Source organism: Thunnus maccoyii, chromosome 4 (assembly GCF_910596095.1).
Source record: "Thunnus maccoyii chromosome 4, fThuMac1.1, whole genome shotgun sequence".
Lineage (NCBI taxonomy): Eukaryota > Metazoa > Chordata > Actinopteri > Scombriformes > Scombridae > Thunnus > Thunnus maccoyii.
This window is the reverse complement of record NC_056536.1, coordinates 14,665,662-14,681,973: the sequence shown is the minus strand read 5'-3', so window position 1 is coordinate 14,681,973 and position 16,312 is coordinate 14,665,662. Positions and strand designations below refer to the sequence as shown.

Here is a 16,312-nt window from a genome sequence, read left to right as displayed (position 1 = left end):
CCAACCCCCCCCCCCCCCCCCCCCCCCCCCTCCCTGAACTCACCCATATGACAGTGCTTTTGAGCTTCCTCCACAGACACCACCCACCCCAATCTACAACTCCCTGGCTCCCAAAACCTGTGGCTGATCTTTTTTTTTTGTTTTCTTTTTTTTGCGTGAATTTATGGTTTTGTTGTTAACATAATTTTTCATTTGAAAAATGAAATTTTATACCTCTTGTCAGTTATTCTAACTGACAAACTCTATTTTGGCTTTTGACGTGTTCAGGTGAGATTTGCGGCTTCAGGATCCACGGGCAGAATGTCCCCTTCGAGGCAGTGGTCCTGGACAAGTCCACTGGCGAGGGGGTCATCCGGGCCAAGGACAAGCTGGACTGCGAGCTGCAGAAGGAGCACACCTTCACTATCCAAGCGTACGACTGTGGAGAGGGCCCTGATGGCGCCAACATGAAGAAATCTCACAAGTGAGTCACCGCTGCCATTTCAGAAGAGTTCTGTTCCCGATCTAAACCTGAGTTTCTGTCTTAACTAGATTCAGTTCAGGTGGACTACAATTGAAATAATCATGGTGCAGTCAGTCGGACAGAGGAGACGAATGAATGAGAATAATTTTTGGATTAGTCTCTCGTCACCTCAGAGCTTGGAGCTGAAACAACTGATTGATTAAGTGATGAGTCAATTGACAGTAAATTAGTAGACATTTTTTCTAGCAAAAGTGCCAAACATTTATTGTCTCCAGCTGAAGATGTGCTGCTTTTCTTTGTCATCATGTTTACTATGTCTTAAACTTTATCTTGTGAATGTTTCCACGATGCTGTCGGCCTTTTCTGCTTTTGTCATGTGAGGTGAAACTTATTTTAAGGCCTCTGTTGCCTTCAGGTTCACCTTACACACATCCCTCACTGACTCTTCTGTCTCAGTTTGTGGTGCAGGACGCATGTTATCGTTAGCTAGCCTTTCTTAACAAACCACACACTGAGGCCGCGGTGAGTCTCTCGAGTCATATCAGTAAACCCAGCTGGAGGTACTGTCCATTGTATTTGTGATGTTTTGATGTAGCTCATGTAGTTTCAGGCTACAATGCTCTTGATATCAAAAAGAGTCCCACTTTGCTATTTAAGGTACTTAAATTGCCTTCATAAGCTGTGTTTCACAGCCACTGCTGCTAAATGGGCCTACTACAATACTGACTTCCTGTTGTTTTCAGAACACCTGCATGCACCTGTCCCTTTCACCTCCAGCAGTATATTTGCCTCACATCTCTCCCTCTGTTCCAGACAATAGAATATTATGCTTTGGTTAAAATTCTCTCTTGCTGCTGACTATCTGTTTGAACATTCCCAGCTGACAAAGTGTCCTACCTTGACTTTGTCCCTATCAGGGCCACTGTCCACATCCAGGTGAACGACATCAATGAGTATTCACCAGTGTTCAAGGAGAAGTCCTACAAAGCCACCGTTATCGAGGGAAAGAAGTATGACAGCATCCTGAAGGTGGAGGCGGTCGACGCCGACTGCTCTTTCCAGTTTAGCCAAATCTGCAATTACGAGATTGTCACCCCTGATGTGCCCTTCACCATCGACAAAGACGGTAAGGACCTTCAACCAAGCAGCCGTGTCATAGGGCCTGGCGGAAAAAGCTGCAGCGTATGCCTAAGAGCCACAATTTTATTGACACACATCACATTGTCTATTGATCTGTGAAAACAATGGTGCTGCGAGACCGTCATTTAGAATTCACCGCAGCTTGTTGCAGTGCGAGATAATGATAGCCCCCTGAAATGTCATCGGAGTCGGTCAGCCGCTCATATCGGATTGTAGGATTATTTATCTTTGTGTCTCATAACACAAAATGAAAGATCCTGTACAAAAAACAAAAAAAACAATATCAGATATCCAGTTTCAGCTGACATGGCCTCTGGCTGCGGTAAAAAGGTGACAATGTGAGAACAACGATCAGTGTGAGGATACATAATGTTGCTCAACTGTGATAAATAATTAGTGTTTCAGTGGGAAATATGAAAAGAACCTGAGATGAGAACTTAGTCAAACAAATTCCATCAGTTTCTTTTTAATCTCTTACATGCCAATCAGACTCTGTACATACATTAGCTTGCTAATGATGAATGATGGAAGTCAAAATATTACAATGTAGCCCTAAGAGATGTCAGTCAAATTATTATGCTTTTACTTAAGTTTGACAGTTTTACTATTTCCTAGAATTGCTGCAGCTTTGAAATCAAACAAAGAGCAGCACAGGCACTTATACTGCCTTTGTTTTTTCCTGCTTTGCTCAGGCTTCATCAAGAACACGGAGAAACTGAGCTACGGCAAAGAGCGCATGTATAAGCTGACCGTGACGGCCTACGACTGTGGAAAGAACCGCGCCTCTGAGGACGTTTTGGTCAAGATCAGCGTCAAGCCAACCTGCAAACCCAGCTGGCAAGGTATCAAAGCTCTCCTCTAATCGCTGTAGCTCGCCAACCATCATTGTTCAGGTGCGTCTGTGGTGAACAAAAGCAATCCACCAATGCAAAGTCCACACAGACCGCCATTGTCTATAAGGTTATTTAAGCCATAAGGCCTTTCATTATATTTGAAAGCACTGAAGTACTTCTTAATGAGTAATTACTATTGACAGGCCCAGTATTGACTGCTCGGCTGTTATCGGTGCTGTGCTGAAGGACATCTTTTCATTCTTCTCTTCTCAGGCTTCAATAAGAGGATTGAATACGAACCTGGCACAGGCAGTCTGGCCCTTTTCCCCAGCATGCACTTAGAGACCTGTGACGAGCCAATCACCTCCATCCAAGCCAGTATTGAACTGGAAACCAACCATATTGGAAAGGGATGTGACCGTGACACCTACTCTGAGAAGTCCCTGCACAAGCTTTGTGGTAAGTAACTGCTAGCCAACAATACTTAACGTATTGGCAGAATTTTAATTAACGTAGTGGGAGAATCCACTGGAAACCCTCGTCAGTAGTTGGTATCAAAGTCGTCCAAGTCCAATCGCTTTTGTACTTGTTGATTGTATTTTTTTAGGAGCCAGCTCCGGCACCGTGGAGCTCCTGCCCGCACCCAGCAGCTCTGCCAACTGGACAGTGGGGCTGCCCACTGATAACGGGCACGACAGCGACCAGGTGTTTGAGTTCAATGGCACCCAGGCCATCAAGGTTCCTGACGGCATGGTGAGCACCAGCCTGAAGGAGCCGTTCACCATCTCTGTTTGGATGAGACACGGCCCCGGGGCCCATGAGAAGGAGACCATCCTCTGCAACTCTGACAAGACAGGTATGAAAAGAGTCGAATCATTTCACAGTTGACTGGAATAAATATTTTAGCTGCACCTGGACTGTGAAAGGATTGGATTGCTGGTAGCCATTTTTAAAACCACTCGATAAACATGCATAATTTAAGATATAGTTCATGATCCAAATGTAACCGCAAGGGTAGCCAACCCACCAAAATATGGATGTAAACCACTTTTATTGGCAGGTTTTCTAATACATAGACTAAACTTAAATGACAACTAATAGCTATTCACTAAAGTTGTTCATGTTTCAGGTGCCGTTAAGGGTTGTTTATGTCAGTACAGTTTGTAAAACTCTGTTAAACAAAAGGCCTGTTCATTTAAGAAACATTTCTAAGTCAAATTCTGAAGTTCAATGTGAACATACTTATTTATACAGTAATTAATTCCAGTAAAAACACATAAAGCAGCATGAAAAATACACAAAACCATATCATACTATGACTTGTACCATACAAGTATTAATCATTGTTATGATCAGAAATGATTTCAGCAAACTGCATTACATTAAAATATCAGTGTCTACTAACAGATATAAAACCTGCTTTCAATTATCCTGGCATCAAAGTTACATACTCATTATTGCCACACATATGGTGTCTGAAAATATGCCTCTAATAAAAACATTGTAACTTGAGGCTATAATCAGTTTGTGCTCAGCTGGCTGGCTAACACATGGAAGCACACTTCCTTTTATATTTTCTTCTTCACCTCTGCCGAGTGCTCGCTGACCTCTCCATTTTTGTCACTAGTTGTAAATTTTGCCTGTGGTCTCGAGCTCCTTGATCTTATTGACTATAAAGTCTCTGCCGTGGCCCGTGAAGGGGGGCTGTTCATCAGCTTCTGTCTCACTGCTTATATAAGAAGGATTACATCAGAACGGCTGTGCCCTGGACAGGAAGCTCCCAGACCCATGATCTCAGCACTATTCATGACCTCCATTCAGCACAGTGTCTGCTTCACAGAAACATGAACATCTCACATTCTTGCTCATTTGTCAGTCTTAAATTCTTAATACTGAAAATACATATTAAAGACTAAAACTGTAAAACATGGACTTTACATTTCTGGTGCACCAATGTGACGACAGAAGGGTTGGAACAATTATGTTAATTATCAAATGAATCTCTGAAATGAACATTACAAGTCATCATCTTAAAATGTGTTTCATAGTCTGAGTGGCATCATAAATCCAAAGTATTGGAGTTATTAAAAAAAAGCAAGCAGACAAATCTGTTAATATACTACCAGCAAGTTTTTACATAAAAATAATATTTCAAGATGAAAATTGAATTGACTTCCTGACAATTATAGTAGTAAACACCAGTCATTTCTCCTTTGGCAAGGTCTTTAGTTTCTCCCCAAGGCAGGGATGTTACCATAGTCATGATTGTCCCTTAGTATGAATAATCTAAAGTATATAAATGTTCATAAAATTATTATCAGGCTTTAGTCCAGAAGCCTGTTACTGTATTCCTTTAAGTGTGTCCTGCTGTTGTTGATCATGCTACTCAAGCAAGAGGAAGACGCGGCTTTTGTTGAGGGATGATAACTTCACTTTCTGTTTTAAATGATCTGCACCTACATCCTGATATTCTCCTAAGAAACATATCACATGACCTCACATGACAGTTTCTAGTCAGTTGTTATAGACTGTGTCTATATTTGGAAAAGTATTATAAACCTTTGAATCTTTTCAAGGATTAAAAACCAGTTGGTGTTTGGTGTGAAGTTTACATGTGCAGATCAATCCTGACTTTTTAAATTCTGTTGATATTTGCCGGCCTCCTCCCAAGAAAATATTAAAGAGCCGTTATAAAAGAATAATAACTTTTTTGGGAGTTGGCTGAGGAACCTGTTTCAAAAACAAGTTTTTGAGAACTTGTTAAATCATGTTATAAATTATAAGAACAAGAAATGCTGTTCATGGAATAGTCATGTGCTGATGAGAAATCCCAGCAGTTATATATGTCAAAGGTCGTTTGTTTTTTAACCATCAGGAACGAAGCCAACAAGCTCATGCTTGCAAGTAACTTACTGCACACTTTTGTATAGTCATCAGCTGTAAATATAAAAAAGTAATACCATAAACCACACAAGATTTCAGAATTTTTCCTCTATAATGTTTTATTACCTTACTGTCATAGTTGCTTATTTGCTTCTTGCAGCATTTATAAACAGCAGTTGTTTAGTAGTAGATTTAAAAATGCTAATAAATGTCGTCTTTTCTGTCATGTGGTGGGGTAGTTGATTAAAAATGATCACCACTCATCCTCAAAATATTTTTAACTAACAGTTTCCTATTCCTCTCTCATATTCTCCCGTGCAGAGATGAACAGACACCATTACTCGCTCTACGTGCACAACTGCAGGCTGATCCTTCTCCTCCGCCAGGATCCATCAGAGACTGAGAACTACAAACCAGCAGAGTTTCACTGGAAACTCGACCAGGTCAGCTGCTTCTACTACCAAACTTAAAGCACGCTGAAGTTTAGAGAATGACGGCCTGTGACGGCATGTTTTTCAAACCAAGAGTTAGTTACAGCATGCTTTTTAACTTTCATAGTGATGATTTCACCATTTCATTCCTCCTGTTGGTCTTTACAGGTGTGCGACAAAGAGTGGCATCATTACGTGCTGAATGTGGAGTTCCCCACTGTGTCGCTGTTTGTGGACGGGACTACCTTTGAGCCCTTCCTAGTTACAGAGGACTACCCGCTGCACACCTCCAAAATCGAAACTCAGCTCACCATTGGTGCCTGCTGGCAAGGTACATCCTTTAATTTTTTGAGAAATGCTGCAAAATCAGGTAGAACTCTCTCATATGTCAAAATATATTCATTTACAAGTGAGTATGAAGTACAGATATATTTTTAAAGGAACACATGTTCATTCTGCTTCTGTAACATATGACTGTTTTTAATGCTACCTGATTATCTTTTATTCCTGTTGATTAGAGCTTGTTTAAAACGTAGTCGGCATGTTATTTTATACAACATTAGTTCCCAAATGATGGACCATGACCTCGTATGTAGCATCTGAATCTCTCCCACAGATCCTCAACCCTCTTCCCTGTCTCCTCCTGCTCTCTTGTTTCTGTCCTCTACAGAAAACTCAGGACATGACAATGACACTGAGACAGTCTCTGAGCCCACCTCAGGTTGCTCAAGTCTTTCCCTCATTCCTCAGATATGTCCATGTGTCTACAATGTCCCACCACGCTAACCGCATCCTCACGCCATTTCGACTAGAATGATTTCCATACATTCATTCTAGATGATCTCTTTTTACTATTTCGAGCATGATGCAGTATGAATCAAACCGGTGTGATTTTTTTTAATGCTGCCTGACTTTCTTTTGCGTCCTCCTCATCCTCCATTCATACACTGTTCTCACTGCAGCTATTTGACAGTTGTTTTTCCACCACAACCTGATACACAAGCAGAACAGAAATAGACACATAACGAGCACAAAACTCTGACCTGGCTGCAGTATTTTGGCCGTGCAGGCTCTTCTTTCAGAACATGACCTTGAGGTCAGAAGCAGTAGCTCCTCCGTATCAGATAACAAAGCTACAGCAGCACACACACACACACACCACTGAATTACTGTGTGACCTTGAGATGTTGGAGATCCAGGTTCGTCTCTGCAGCGGTGCAGATTCTGCTCAGTATGGATTAGTAGAAACACGACACGATTCTCTCACCTCACATTCAGCAGAATTGATGCATCTCACAGAAATATTGAAATACAGTTTTATTGTTATTTCAAGGCTCCAAACTTCTGATCGTTTTTTGCATATTTTGAGAATTTTGCAATCGTCAAGATGGTTCCATTATTTTGTGAAAATAAGGTGACTAAAGAGGATTGATTTCATCACCATCTAAGATAATCCCTTCTTTGAGTTTCCTTTTTTTTTGTTGATGCCATTTTTTTCCCCACAGTAAGGCATGCAGCAGTCCACCTTGTTAATGCAGATGTTGCATGTGCCTAAGACGTTTTTAATCTCATCCATCGTTCTCCTGTCTTGCTCTATGGGCCTCAGGCCTTGTAAGGGCACACATACTAACTTGCATGAACACCATTCACGTCGGCTTTGCAGATTGAGACGGCATGCTTGAGTCGTCAGCCCAGAAAAGGTGAAGTCTGTGTAAAGTACACTTGAGTAACTATTTTGTCTGTGTGTGTGTGTTACTGTCTTCTTCTCCTCATCTCCATCCTGGCGTACCCAGGCGGAAACGCTCGAATGGCTCAGTTTTTCCGGGGGAACCTTGCAGGGCTGATGATCCGCTCTGGCAAGCTGGAGAACAAGAAGGTGATCGACTGTTTGTACACCTGCAAGGAGGGCCTGGATGTGCAGCTGCCCGAGGAGGTAGCTTCGACTGTCAAGGTGAGGAGGGCAATGTGCTTTAGAGACTTACATAAAACACTCTCAACCTCGGTCAGGCTGAGTATATTTGTGCATCAAGAAGACAGTCTAACTCAGTGGTTCCCAATGTTTTTGGCTTGTGACCTTTTAAGAGGAAGAAAACCTACTCTCAGCTGTTTCTCCCAGGAAGCATTTATGTGTGAATTGTGAGCAGTGGAACCAAAAAGTGATTTGAACACTTTGCTGCCCTGAAAGAGTATTAATTAACAGTCTTCAAAAATAAAATTAGGACAATATATCAGCCAATGATGGATCGTTTCAGCTGTACAAACATGGGTACAAATGCTTTGTATGCTTACTATCAGCCCGAGAACACATTTTTGGTGTAAGTAACAGCTTTAAGTGACAAAGAATCAAACCTCACAGTTTCTCACCTTGTTTTCTTCTCTCAGGTGGAGTTCAACCCCAACCAGTCCTCCCTGACCGTTGAAGGCGACGACATTGATGCTTTTGACAAGGTCATGCAGCACATCTCCTACTTGAACTCCCGCCAGTTCCCGACCCCCGGCATCAGGCACCTTCGCATCTCCACCACCGTCAAGTAAGTAGCAGAAGCCAAGAACACTTCACCAGTTATTTATCTTCTGTGCTGCTTTTCTGTCAGCCAGCAGCAGCCGAATGTTTGTGAAACAGGTTCTTTCCGCCTAATAAACATTCAGAGAGGGCTCATCGTTCTACTTGAAATGTAAGGATGGTTTGTTGTGGTGAAATAGAGGTCAAGAGTTTTACCCGATTTCCATAAAAAAGGCAATAAACAAACAGTTTTAGGGTTGGAGAACGACGGAGGCAGAAGAGCTGTATGATTGTTTTGTTTTCTTGTTCTCTTTGATGTTGACTTTTTTTTTTAACGGATGTATTCAGAGACTGAAATGTGAATAACAAAACAGCACTACATGTGCAGATGATGGATGAAAATGTATTAAGACTCTCAGGTTTCTGCTGAGCCTGCTTCCAGGTAGTGTTGCAGTTAAACATTTGGTCTTATTTGCATACACACAAATCACCAGCTAAGTAATTACACCAGAAAACACATTTTTCCCTATGTGTGTGTGTATATGTGTATATATATATATATATATATATATATATATATATATATATATATATATATATATATATATATATATATATATATATATATATATATATATACATATACATATACATATACAGTTCCTACCTGTGAGAACTTTCCAGCTGTTGGTGCCATTACATCTAAATGAATGTAGAGGAAGTACTAGAATAAGCATTTTATATGTTAAGTTGCTGTTTGCAGTCACAGTGAAATGAAAAATGACCTTTTTCTCCCCTCGTAAGCTTTTTCTCCACATCATTAACTACACCTGCTTACAAAAAAAAATGTTTCCTTTACTTCCTGGAAAAGAGCATGTAGTATTTTTAGTAGTTACAACACATCAGGCCAGTTGGTGCTCACATAAAAATGCTCACAATAACTCCTGAATACAGTTTCACATCATTTATCCTCAGTCTTGTCAATCAGACAATTTTGGGAGTTCACCACTGATTTAGCACCATTGTTGCTTAAATTTATTCACTTACATTGGCATTACTGGGTCATTGTCATGTTTGTTATGAGCTAGTAACAGCCAATCTTTGTGTTATGTCTTTCCATGCATAATTAGATAATAGAAACAGGGCACATTCAAAACTCCACTCGTGTCTTTAAAAGCAAAAGGATAAAACAGCAACTACATGAAAACCTGATAAAAGATCCAGGATTCCAGGTATTCAAAATTAAATCTTTCCCCAGATGCTTCAACGAGGAGTCCTGCGTAACAGTGCCGGATGCTGAAGGTTACGTGATGGTGCTGCAGCCCGAAGAGCCCAAGATCAGCCTGAGCGGAATCGACCACTTTGCCCGCAGCGCCGCCGAATTCGAGAGCCAGGAAGGTGTGACGCTGTTCCCTGAGCTGCGCATCGTGAGCACCATCACCCGCGAAGTAGAAGCCGACGCCGAGTCTGAAGCCGCAGAGGGAGCTGACGATGACCCCACAGGTAAGAGGAAATGCACATCAGACCCCTACATAACCCCTGGTAATGTTATAGAGAATTAGTGGATAAAGCCAACCCATTTTTCAGCGGATTATTGGTGTTGTTCATGTAACAGCCGGCTCATCCTCTTGAGTTATATACACTGATTTTCTACTTTAACACTGTCACATGTGTAATATTAGTCTTGCACCTCCTGAAGCAGTGTGATACAAAGTGATACTTCATCTTTCACCTCGGTTGAATCACCTCAGAAACTGAACAGGTCCATAGATACAGCGAATGTGCAGTTAAAAAGCCGTGTTGATATACAGTAACTGGGCAGGATTACGCCTGCAAGCTGAAAGGATTGGATAGACAGAGCGAGAGGGAGGGAGCCAGAAGAGAGATAAGTTGTTTACTACTTTATGGGAGGGGTCAGTTGACTAGCTGCGCCATCTGTTAGGCTTATATATATATATAAGAGAAGGAGAGACAATAGACATGCCCTGAGGTTGACACAGATACAGGAAGATTTGATGTCCTGTGGTGAACAGCAGGCCATGTGGGACAAAAGGGCTTACCAGAGATCAGTTGCTATCACCTAACAAGCAAACAAGAGTAGTAGATGACAGTAGAAGACCAAGAATCACTTAATAGAGCTTCCACAAAAGTGCAAACTGAACGTGCATGAAATGTTATTTTTTTTCACAAGCAAAATGTAGAACAAAGGCTACTTTAATGGGGCTATTTAAATAATTTCAAATTAGTTTATGTGAGTTGTTCATGTTTTACACATCTGTTCTGTAAAATGTACAAATTCAGTAAAATAAAATAACAAAGTGGTACTATGCAGCTTTTAACATGCAAAATTTGCTGTTAATGCTGTGTTCAACCTGCTGTAGTTCATGATGAAGGATTGTCTGTTGTGTTTTAATCGTCATGTTTTCATCATACATTTGAGCAGAGCCTTACAACTCTTCATTCTCAATCTCTTTTCTACATTGTTCATTCAGTCCAAGAGACAGTGGTGTCGGAGGAGATCATGCACAACCTGGACACATGTGAAGTGACCGTGGCGGGAGACGAACTGGACGGGGAGCACGAGAGCCTGGAGGTGGACATGTCTCAGCTGCAGCAGCGCGGCCTGGAGATGAGCTCTTCTAACCTCGGCCTCGTCATCACCGGTACGGACTACTGAACTGGATTATAATAAAGTCTTTAAAATCTGTATAATGTGGAGTCTTTACATGTGAACAAATAAAAATATGCAACTGCAGGTATTTAAATGTAAGCACAAAGCTCACACTGTTAACCAGAGTGATTTGAAGTCAGTCTTTGCGTACCAGTCTATTTTTAAGAATATATTTCTAAATCATCTTAAAACTACATTTTTTTACTGTTTTCCTACTAATACATTGAGTTTTTACACTTTCTGCTGATCGCTACTCGGATTTCATGTTGACACAAGCTCCCTTCTGTATGTTCCAGGCGTGAACACCATGGCCAACTATGAGCAGGTCCTGCATCTGATCCATTACAAGAACTGGCACACAGAGGCTCTCTTTGACAGGAAGTTCAAACTGGTCTGCTCTGAACTCAACGGTCGCTACATCAGCAATGACTTCAAAGTTGAGGTATGACTGAGCGTTTGTCAGTTACGTCACATAAAGGTGACGCATGTAACGCCCCGGTGTTGCTGAAGCATTCTTGTGTCATGTGTACATCTAAAATCTGTTGACATGATTCTGTGATGGTTTACGTGTGTATGTTTTTTTAATTCTCTCTAGGTGAATGTAATCCACACAGCTAATCCCATGGAGCATGTTAACAATGCCATGGTGCAGCCCAACTTCATCAACCCTGTCCATCACGCCTCTGTGGATCTGTCTGGTCACAACCTGGTCAACGCTCACCAGGCCTCAGGTACTGCAACATTTGAAAATTTAGGCTTCAAATACAATACGTTATTTTCTTTGTCCTTTACGTTACACAAACCAAGACTGTGTGCACCTTTTTTCTCCCAGGTTGCTTGTAGCACCTAGATAGGACCTGTGCTGAAGCTACCAGTAGTCTTCTATTAACATCTAACAAAATGAAAAAGTTTAACAACACAAAAACAAATTTCAGTGTCAGTTTGACTCCACACATCCTGACTATTTTAGTTCTTACATGTGTCCATCTCGTCCTAAAACAAAATTCCAGGCATGACAATACATTCCAGAAACCCAGTTTAACCTATTTTACAATCACTTGATGAATACTGATTCAGCTTGTTTTTTATTTGCACTTAAAAGAAACCCTGCTGGAACATCCCCTAGTTGCAGTATTTTACTTACCTGTTAAACTCATAAACTGTAAAAAAAAAAAAAAAAAAAAATGGACATAGCCACCTTGATGTCATGCCATTGTTTTGTGGACTCCCGTTTTCAAGCCTTGAGTTTGTATTTTGACTGTCGCCATCTTGGATTTTTGGAGCCAGAAGTGATCATATTTGGATGAGAGGTGGAACTGACCCTAACGCTAGTGGCTAGCTGCTAGCTTGGTTAGCACGGTGCATTTACAGTCTATGGTTAACTGTGATAATGCTAATGATAACGCTAATTTTAGCGAGGGAAAAACAGGCTAAAAAAAATGGGGTCTTTTAGTACAATCAAACGCTGAACAAGACTTTTTTTAGGCAACCAAAACGTTACACTTAACTTTCATGAACTGAAAACACACTGAAGTAGCTACGGCTACATGTAAACATGTTTATTTCTGCTGTAAAGTCGGGCATTTTAACAAGGGGGTCTATGGGGATTGACTCGCTTTTGGAGCCAGCCTCAAGTGGCCATTCAAGGAACTGCAGTTTTTGGCACTTCGTTTTTGCTTCATTTTTCAGCTCCAGAGGTCGCCGTTCAGTTAAAACTAATACTGGAAATGTCATAATCAAACCAGTAATCTGCTTAATTGTTATGCTTTAGAAAAAATATTTGGCGTCTGATATGGCAAGCATTACTGCAGATGGATTACAGTCTATTAACCAGAAATAGGGCACGTATGAAACACTGGTTCGCTTTTTTTTTTTTTTTTTTTAAATGGCACAAGTTTAGGGATTACACTTGAGTGCTGCCTGTGACATCTGTACAGGCGGTGCTCTGAGCACAACCTTTTATTTCCTGGCTTCAGTAATCTTCTGTGCAGTCAGGCTCACTAAGCCTGCCACCGCACAGGAGAGGCCCTTTACTGCAAATATGGGGCAAAGTGGAGCAGGTTAGAGGGAGACGGGCAAAGCTATTTAAAGAAAGAGACACACCTAGAGCTGCCGAAAGCATTTATCTGCAGTTTGCTCAGAGCCCATTAACATCAGCACAGGCACACCAACAAATTAAGCCCATGAAATGCTCTCAGACAGTGTCTCCTCACATAAAACTTTAACCATAGACTGTATAAAAATAATGGACTTAGTCACTATGACGTCACCCACTGGTTTGTGGACTCCCATTTTTGAAGCCTTGAGCTTTGACCATCGCCATCTTAGATTTTTTTGAGCCAGAAGTGGCCATATTTGGATGAGAGGGCGGAGCTGACCCTAACACTAGCTGCTAGTTTGGTTAGCACGGTGCATTTACTATGGTTAACTGTGATAATGCTAATGCTAATTTTTGCTGGCAAAAAACAAGCTTAAAACCATTAAAATTAAATGTACTTGAAAAAAATGAACATCTGACTCCGTAGAGGGTTTTTATTACAACCAAATGGTGACCAAGACTTTTTTTAGGTGACCAAAATGTTACAATTAACTTTCATAAACTGAAAACACACTGAAATAGCGACGGTTACGGCTATACTCTGTGAATCTGGGCCATGGTTACCTTACCTTCCAAACATAAATTAAGTGAGAAGTAGGGTCATTTTCTCATAGACTTACATACAATCAAACTTCCTTTTGGAGCCAGTGGAGTCGCTCGAGAGAATCCAGGTTTATGTCACTTAATGTTGGCTTCATTTTTCAGACCCTGAGCTTCCCGATTGGCTGTAACTTGGTTTTTAAGTGCCCATGTGCAAATGGAACATAGTTTTCCATCGAACATGTAATTTTATGTTTATGTGTGTGTGTGTTTTTGCTCCTTCACAGTGGTTCCCAGCGCCGCCACTATCGTCATCGTCGTGTGTGTCAGTTTCCTGGTGTTCATGATCATCCTGGGCGTGTTTCGTATCCGAGCCGCACACCAACGCACCATGAGAGACCAGGAGAACGGCAAGGAGAATGAGATGGACTGGGATGACTCAGCCCTTACCATCACTGTCAACCCCATGGAGGTAAAAACACACTGAGTATACCCACAGAGGAAAATGAGTGAACATCTCTGGTGATGAGCCAGAAAGCTCAACCAACGTGGTCGAGTTATAGCCGAGGCAGCTTTTCACCTGCTAATGCTGCAACTGAACCGTAGTTTTATCTGCTCTCTCATGATTGACAGTCCTGCGGGGATGGGGGAGAGACTTTTTTGTGGTGTTACCTCGCTTAATTAGAATAAAAGAATCACTTCAGATTATTTTTGTATTAGACTCACAGAGATCTAGATCATTTTTGGTGCCTCAGACAAAAAAATGAGCATTTTTCTCTTTCAATTAATGAGTCAGCTTGTGGGCAGGATGTTAATATCAATAATATGAATTCATGCCTTGCTAAGCTGTTATGTGGGCTTACAACTAATTTAATTTATCATTTTTCTCTTTGCTGATAGCTGGTCACAATGCCACAGTCACCAGCATCTTAACTACCATCTTTTAAGAGCTGCTGCTCATGTAGCTGCAGTGTTCACAGCTGAAGAAATACAGCTGTCTTAGCCCAAGTCAAAAGTTTGATTGAAATATAAAAGAGTATTACATCCCTACTAATTGAGACTCTGTAGATCTATAAACATTCTGGTGGGGGGTATGGACACTTTAAACCACAGTAAATGATGAGAAGTGAAATTCAAATTCTCTCCTTAAGAGCAGCCAGAAAAGAAGGATTCAGTGTTGGATCTTTTTTGTCTCTAGTCCTTAGTATCACAAACCAGTTGGGTTGGTTAACATGAATAGACTGTGTGCACTGTGTTCATTGGCATCTTGTTACATGACCTCCAGCTATTGAAGTCAAATTTAAAGTGGTCTTTCACTACATCGGGATGATGTTGTTGACAATATCAACAGTATTACCACAACATAAATAAAGATTTTTTTCCAGTATCAGTGCATGTCATGTTAATGGCAGATGTTGCAACCCTGCGTGTAAAATGTCTGCAGCAAAATCGCTGTCTGTCTGAGTCCATTCAGGGTGACATCTCCCATCCGCTACATCCAGATCTTATCTTCTGGTTGTCTTTTTAGAGTCCCATTAGCAAAAACTAATAGATAAAAAAACTCTGTCATCCCCTCTGTCATCTCTCAACTTAACCCTGTGAGGAAAAGTGACTTGAACCCATAAACCTACTCAGGACCCAAATCCTAGACACCTTGAAATTGTACATTTTTTCACATTTTATGCCTTTTATTGGACAGCGACAATTGAGAGATGACAAGAAACATGTAGCATGCGACTTAATCAGTAGGCTACCTACCAGGGCACGCCCTGTCTGAGAGATATAAGTAGGAAGTGTCCATGATGCATGAGCATGCAGCTCTTCCTACCAGCTTACAAAGTTAGTCAGTATGGGTGACGCTATAACACATGAGGAGGATCAGGAGCAATTTAGATGATTAAAATGTATAAATCAGAAAGTGACTCTACACTCTCTCTCTCCCCGTGTCTTTTTAATGCAGACGTACGAGGACCAGCACAGCAGCGAGGAGGAGGAGGAAGAGGAGGAGGAGAGCGAGGATGGAGAGGAGGAAGATGACATCACAAGCGCTGAGTCAGAGAGTAGCGAAGACGAGGAGGGCGGGGAGCCAGAGGACCAGCAGGGGACCAGCAGACAGCAGCAGCTGGAGTGGGACGACTCCACCCTCACCTACTAGAACGACACACACATACACACACACACACACACGCAACACAAGCTCCTTAAACACACACACATCGCCAATTCACACTCAGATCCTCACACTCATTGCTACACACACACACACACACACACACACACACTCCCCCAGTTTCATGTCCGAGGAGCCATGATGTAAAAAAAAAAAAAAAAAAAAAAGGAAAAAAAATCCCTTCAGCATATATATGGTCAAGATTTTCCTGTTGTTATCTTAGTGGTGGTACTCAGTGTAGTGTAGTCATCACCAGATTGCTGATTTTTACTGTTTATTTTTTTATTTATTATATTTTAATTCCCAGGAAAACTTGGCCAACATTTGTTTTGAACTGCGTGAGGAAGCCAACCCTGCACTTTTTGTTTTCTCTCAGACGTAAGGCTTTCAAAATGGAGAATAATTTTTTTTTTTTCCTAATTTTATTCTTTGCTTTTAGATTTGTTTGCCGCTAAAATCACGTATAGCTTTGACTTGAGTTCCTTGACTTGTAGTCCACAGTGAAATGAAATGCTTTAACAAGTAGACCGCATTTTCTCTTTTTTTTTTTTTTTGTTCTTTTTTTTTTGTTCTTTTAGTG

At 41.2% G+C, this 16,312-nt stretch overlaps 1 protein-coding gene across 1 annotated transcript in view; it reads left to right on the top strand.

Moving 5' to 3' along the window:
• The window catches only part of clstn1 (calsyntenin 1), a 36,164-nt gene extending 20,288 nt beyond the window's left edge, over nt 1-15,876 (top strand). Inside the window, exons 3-17 of the mRNA XM_042408197.1 lie at nt 268-463; nt 1,381-1,589; nt 2,296-2,445; nt 2,710-2,895; nt 3,044-3,292; nt 5,641-5,762; nt 5,919-6,081; nt 7,544-7,701; nt 8,133-8,281; nt 9,512-9,756; nt 10,746-10,916; nt 11,221-11,366; nt 11,520-11,655; nt 13,850-14,034; nt 15,523-15,876. Coding sequence (XP_042264131.1) covers nt 268-463; nt 1,381-1,589; nt 2,296-2,445; nt 2,710-2,895; nt 3,044-3,292; nt 5,641-5,762; nt 5,919-6,081; nt 7,544-7,701; nt 8,133-8,281; nt 9,512-9,756; nt 10,746-10,916; nt 11,221-11,366; nt 11,520-11,655; nt 13,850-14,034; nt 15,523-15,717 — 2,660 coding nt within the window. The 3' untranslated portion in view covers nt 15,718-15,876. The remainder of the gene's footprint in view (nt 1-267; nt 464-1,380; nt 1,590-2,295; nt 2,446-2,709; nt 2,896-3,043; nt 3,293-5,640; nt 5,763-5,918; nt 6,082-7,543; nt 7,702-8,132; nt 8,282-9,511; nt 9,757-10,745; nt 10,917-11,220; nt 11,367-11,519; nt 11,656-13,849; nt 14,035-15,522) is intronic.
• The last annotated feature ends 436 nt before the right edge of the window (nt 15,877-16,312 follow it).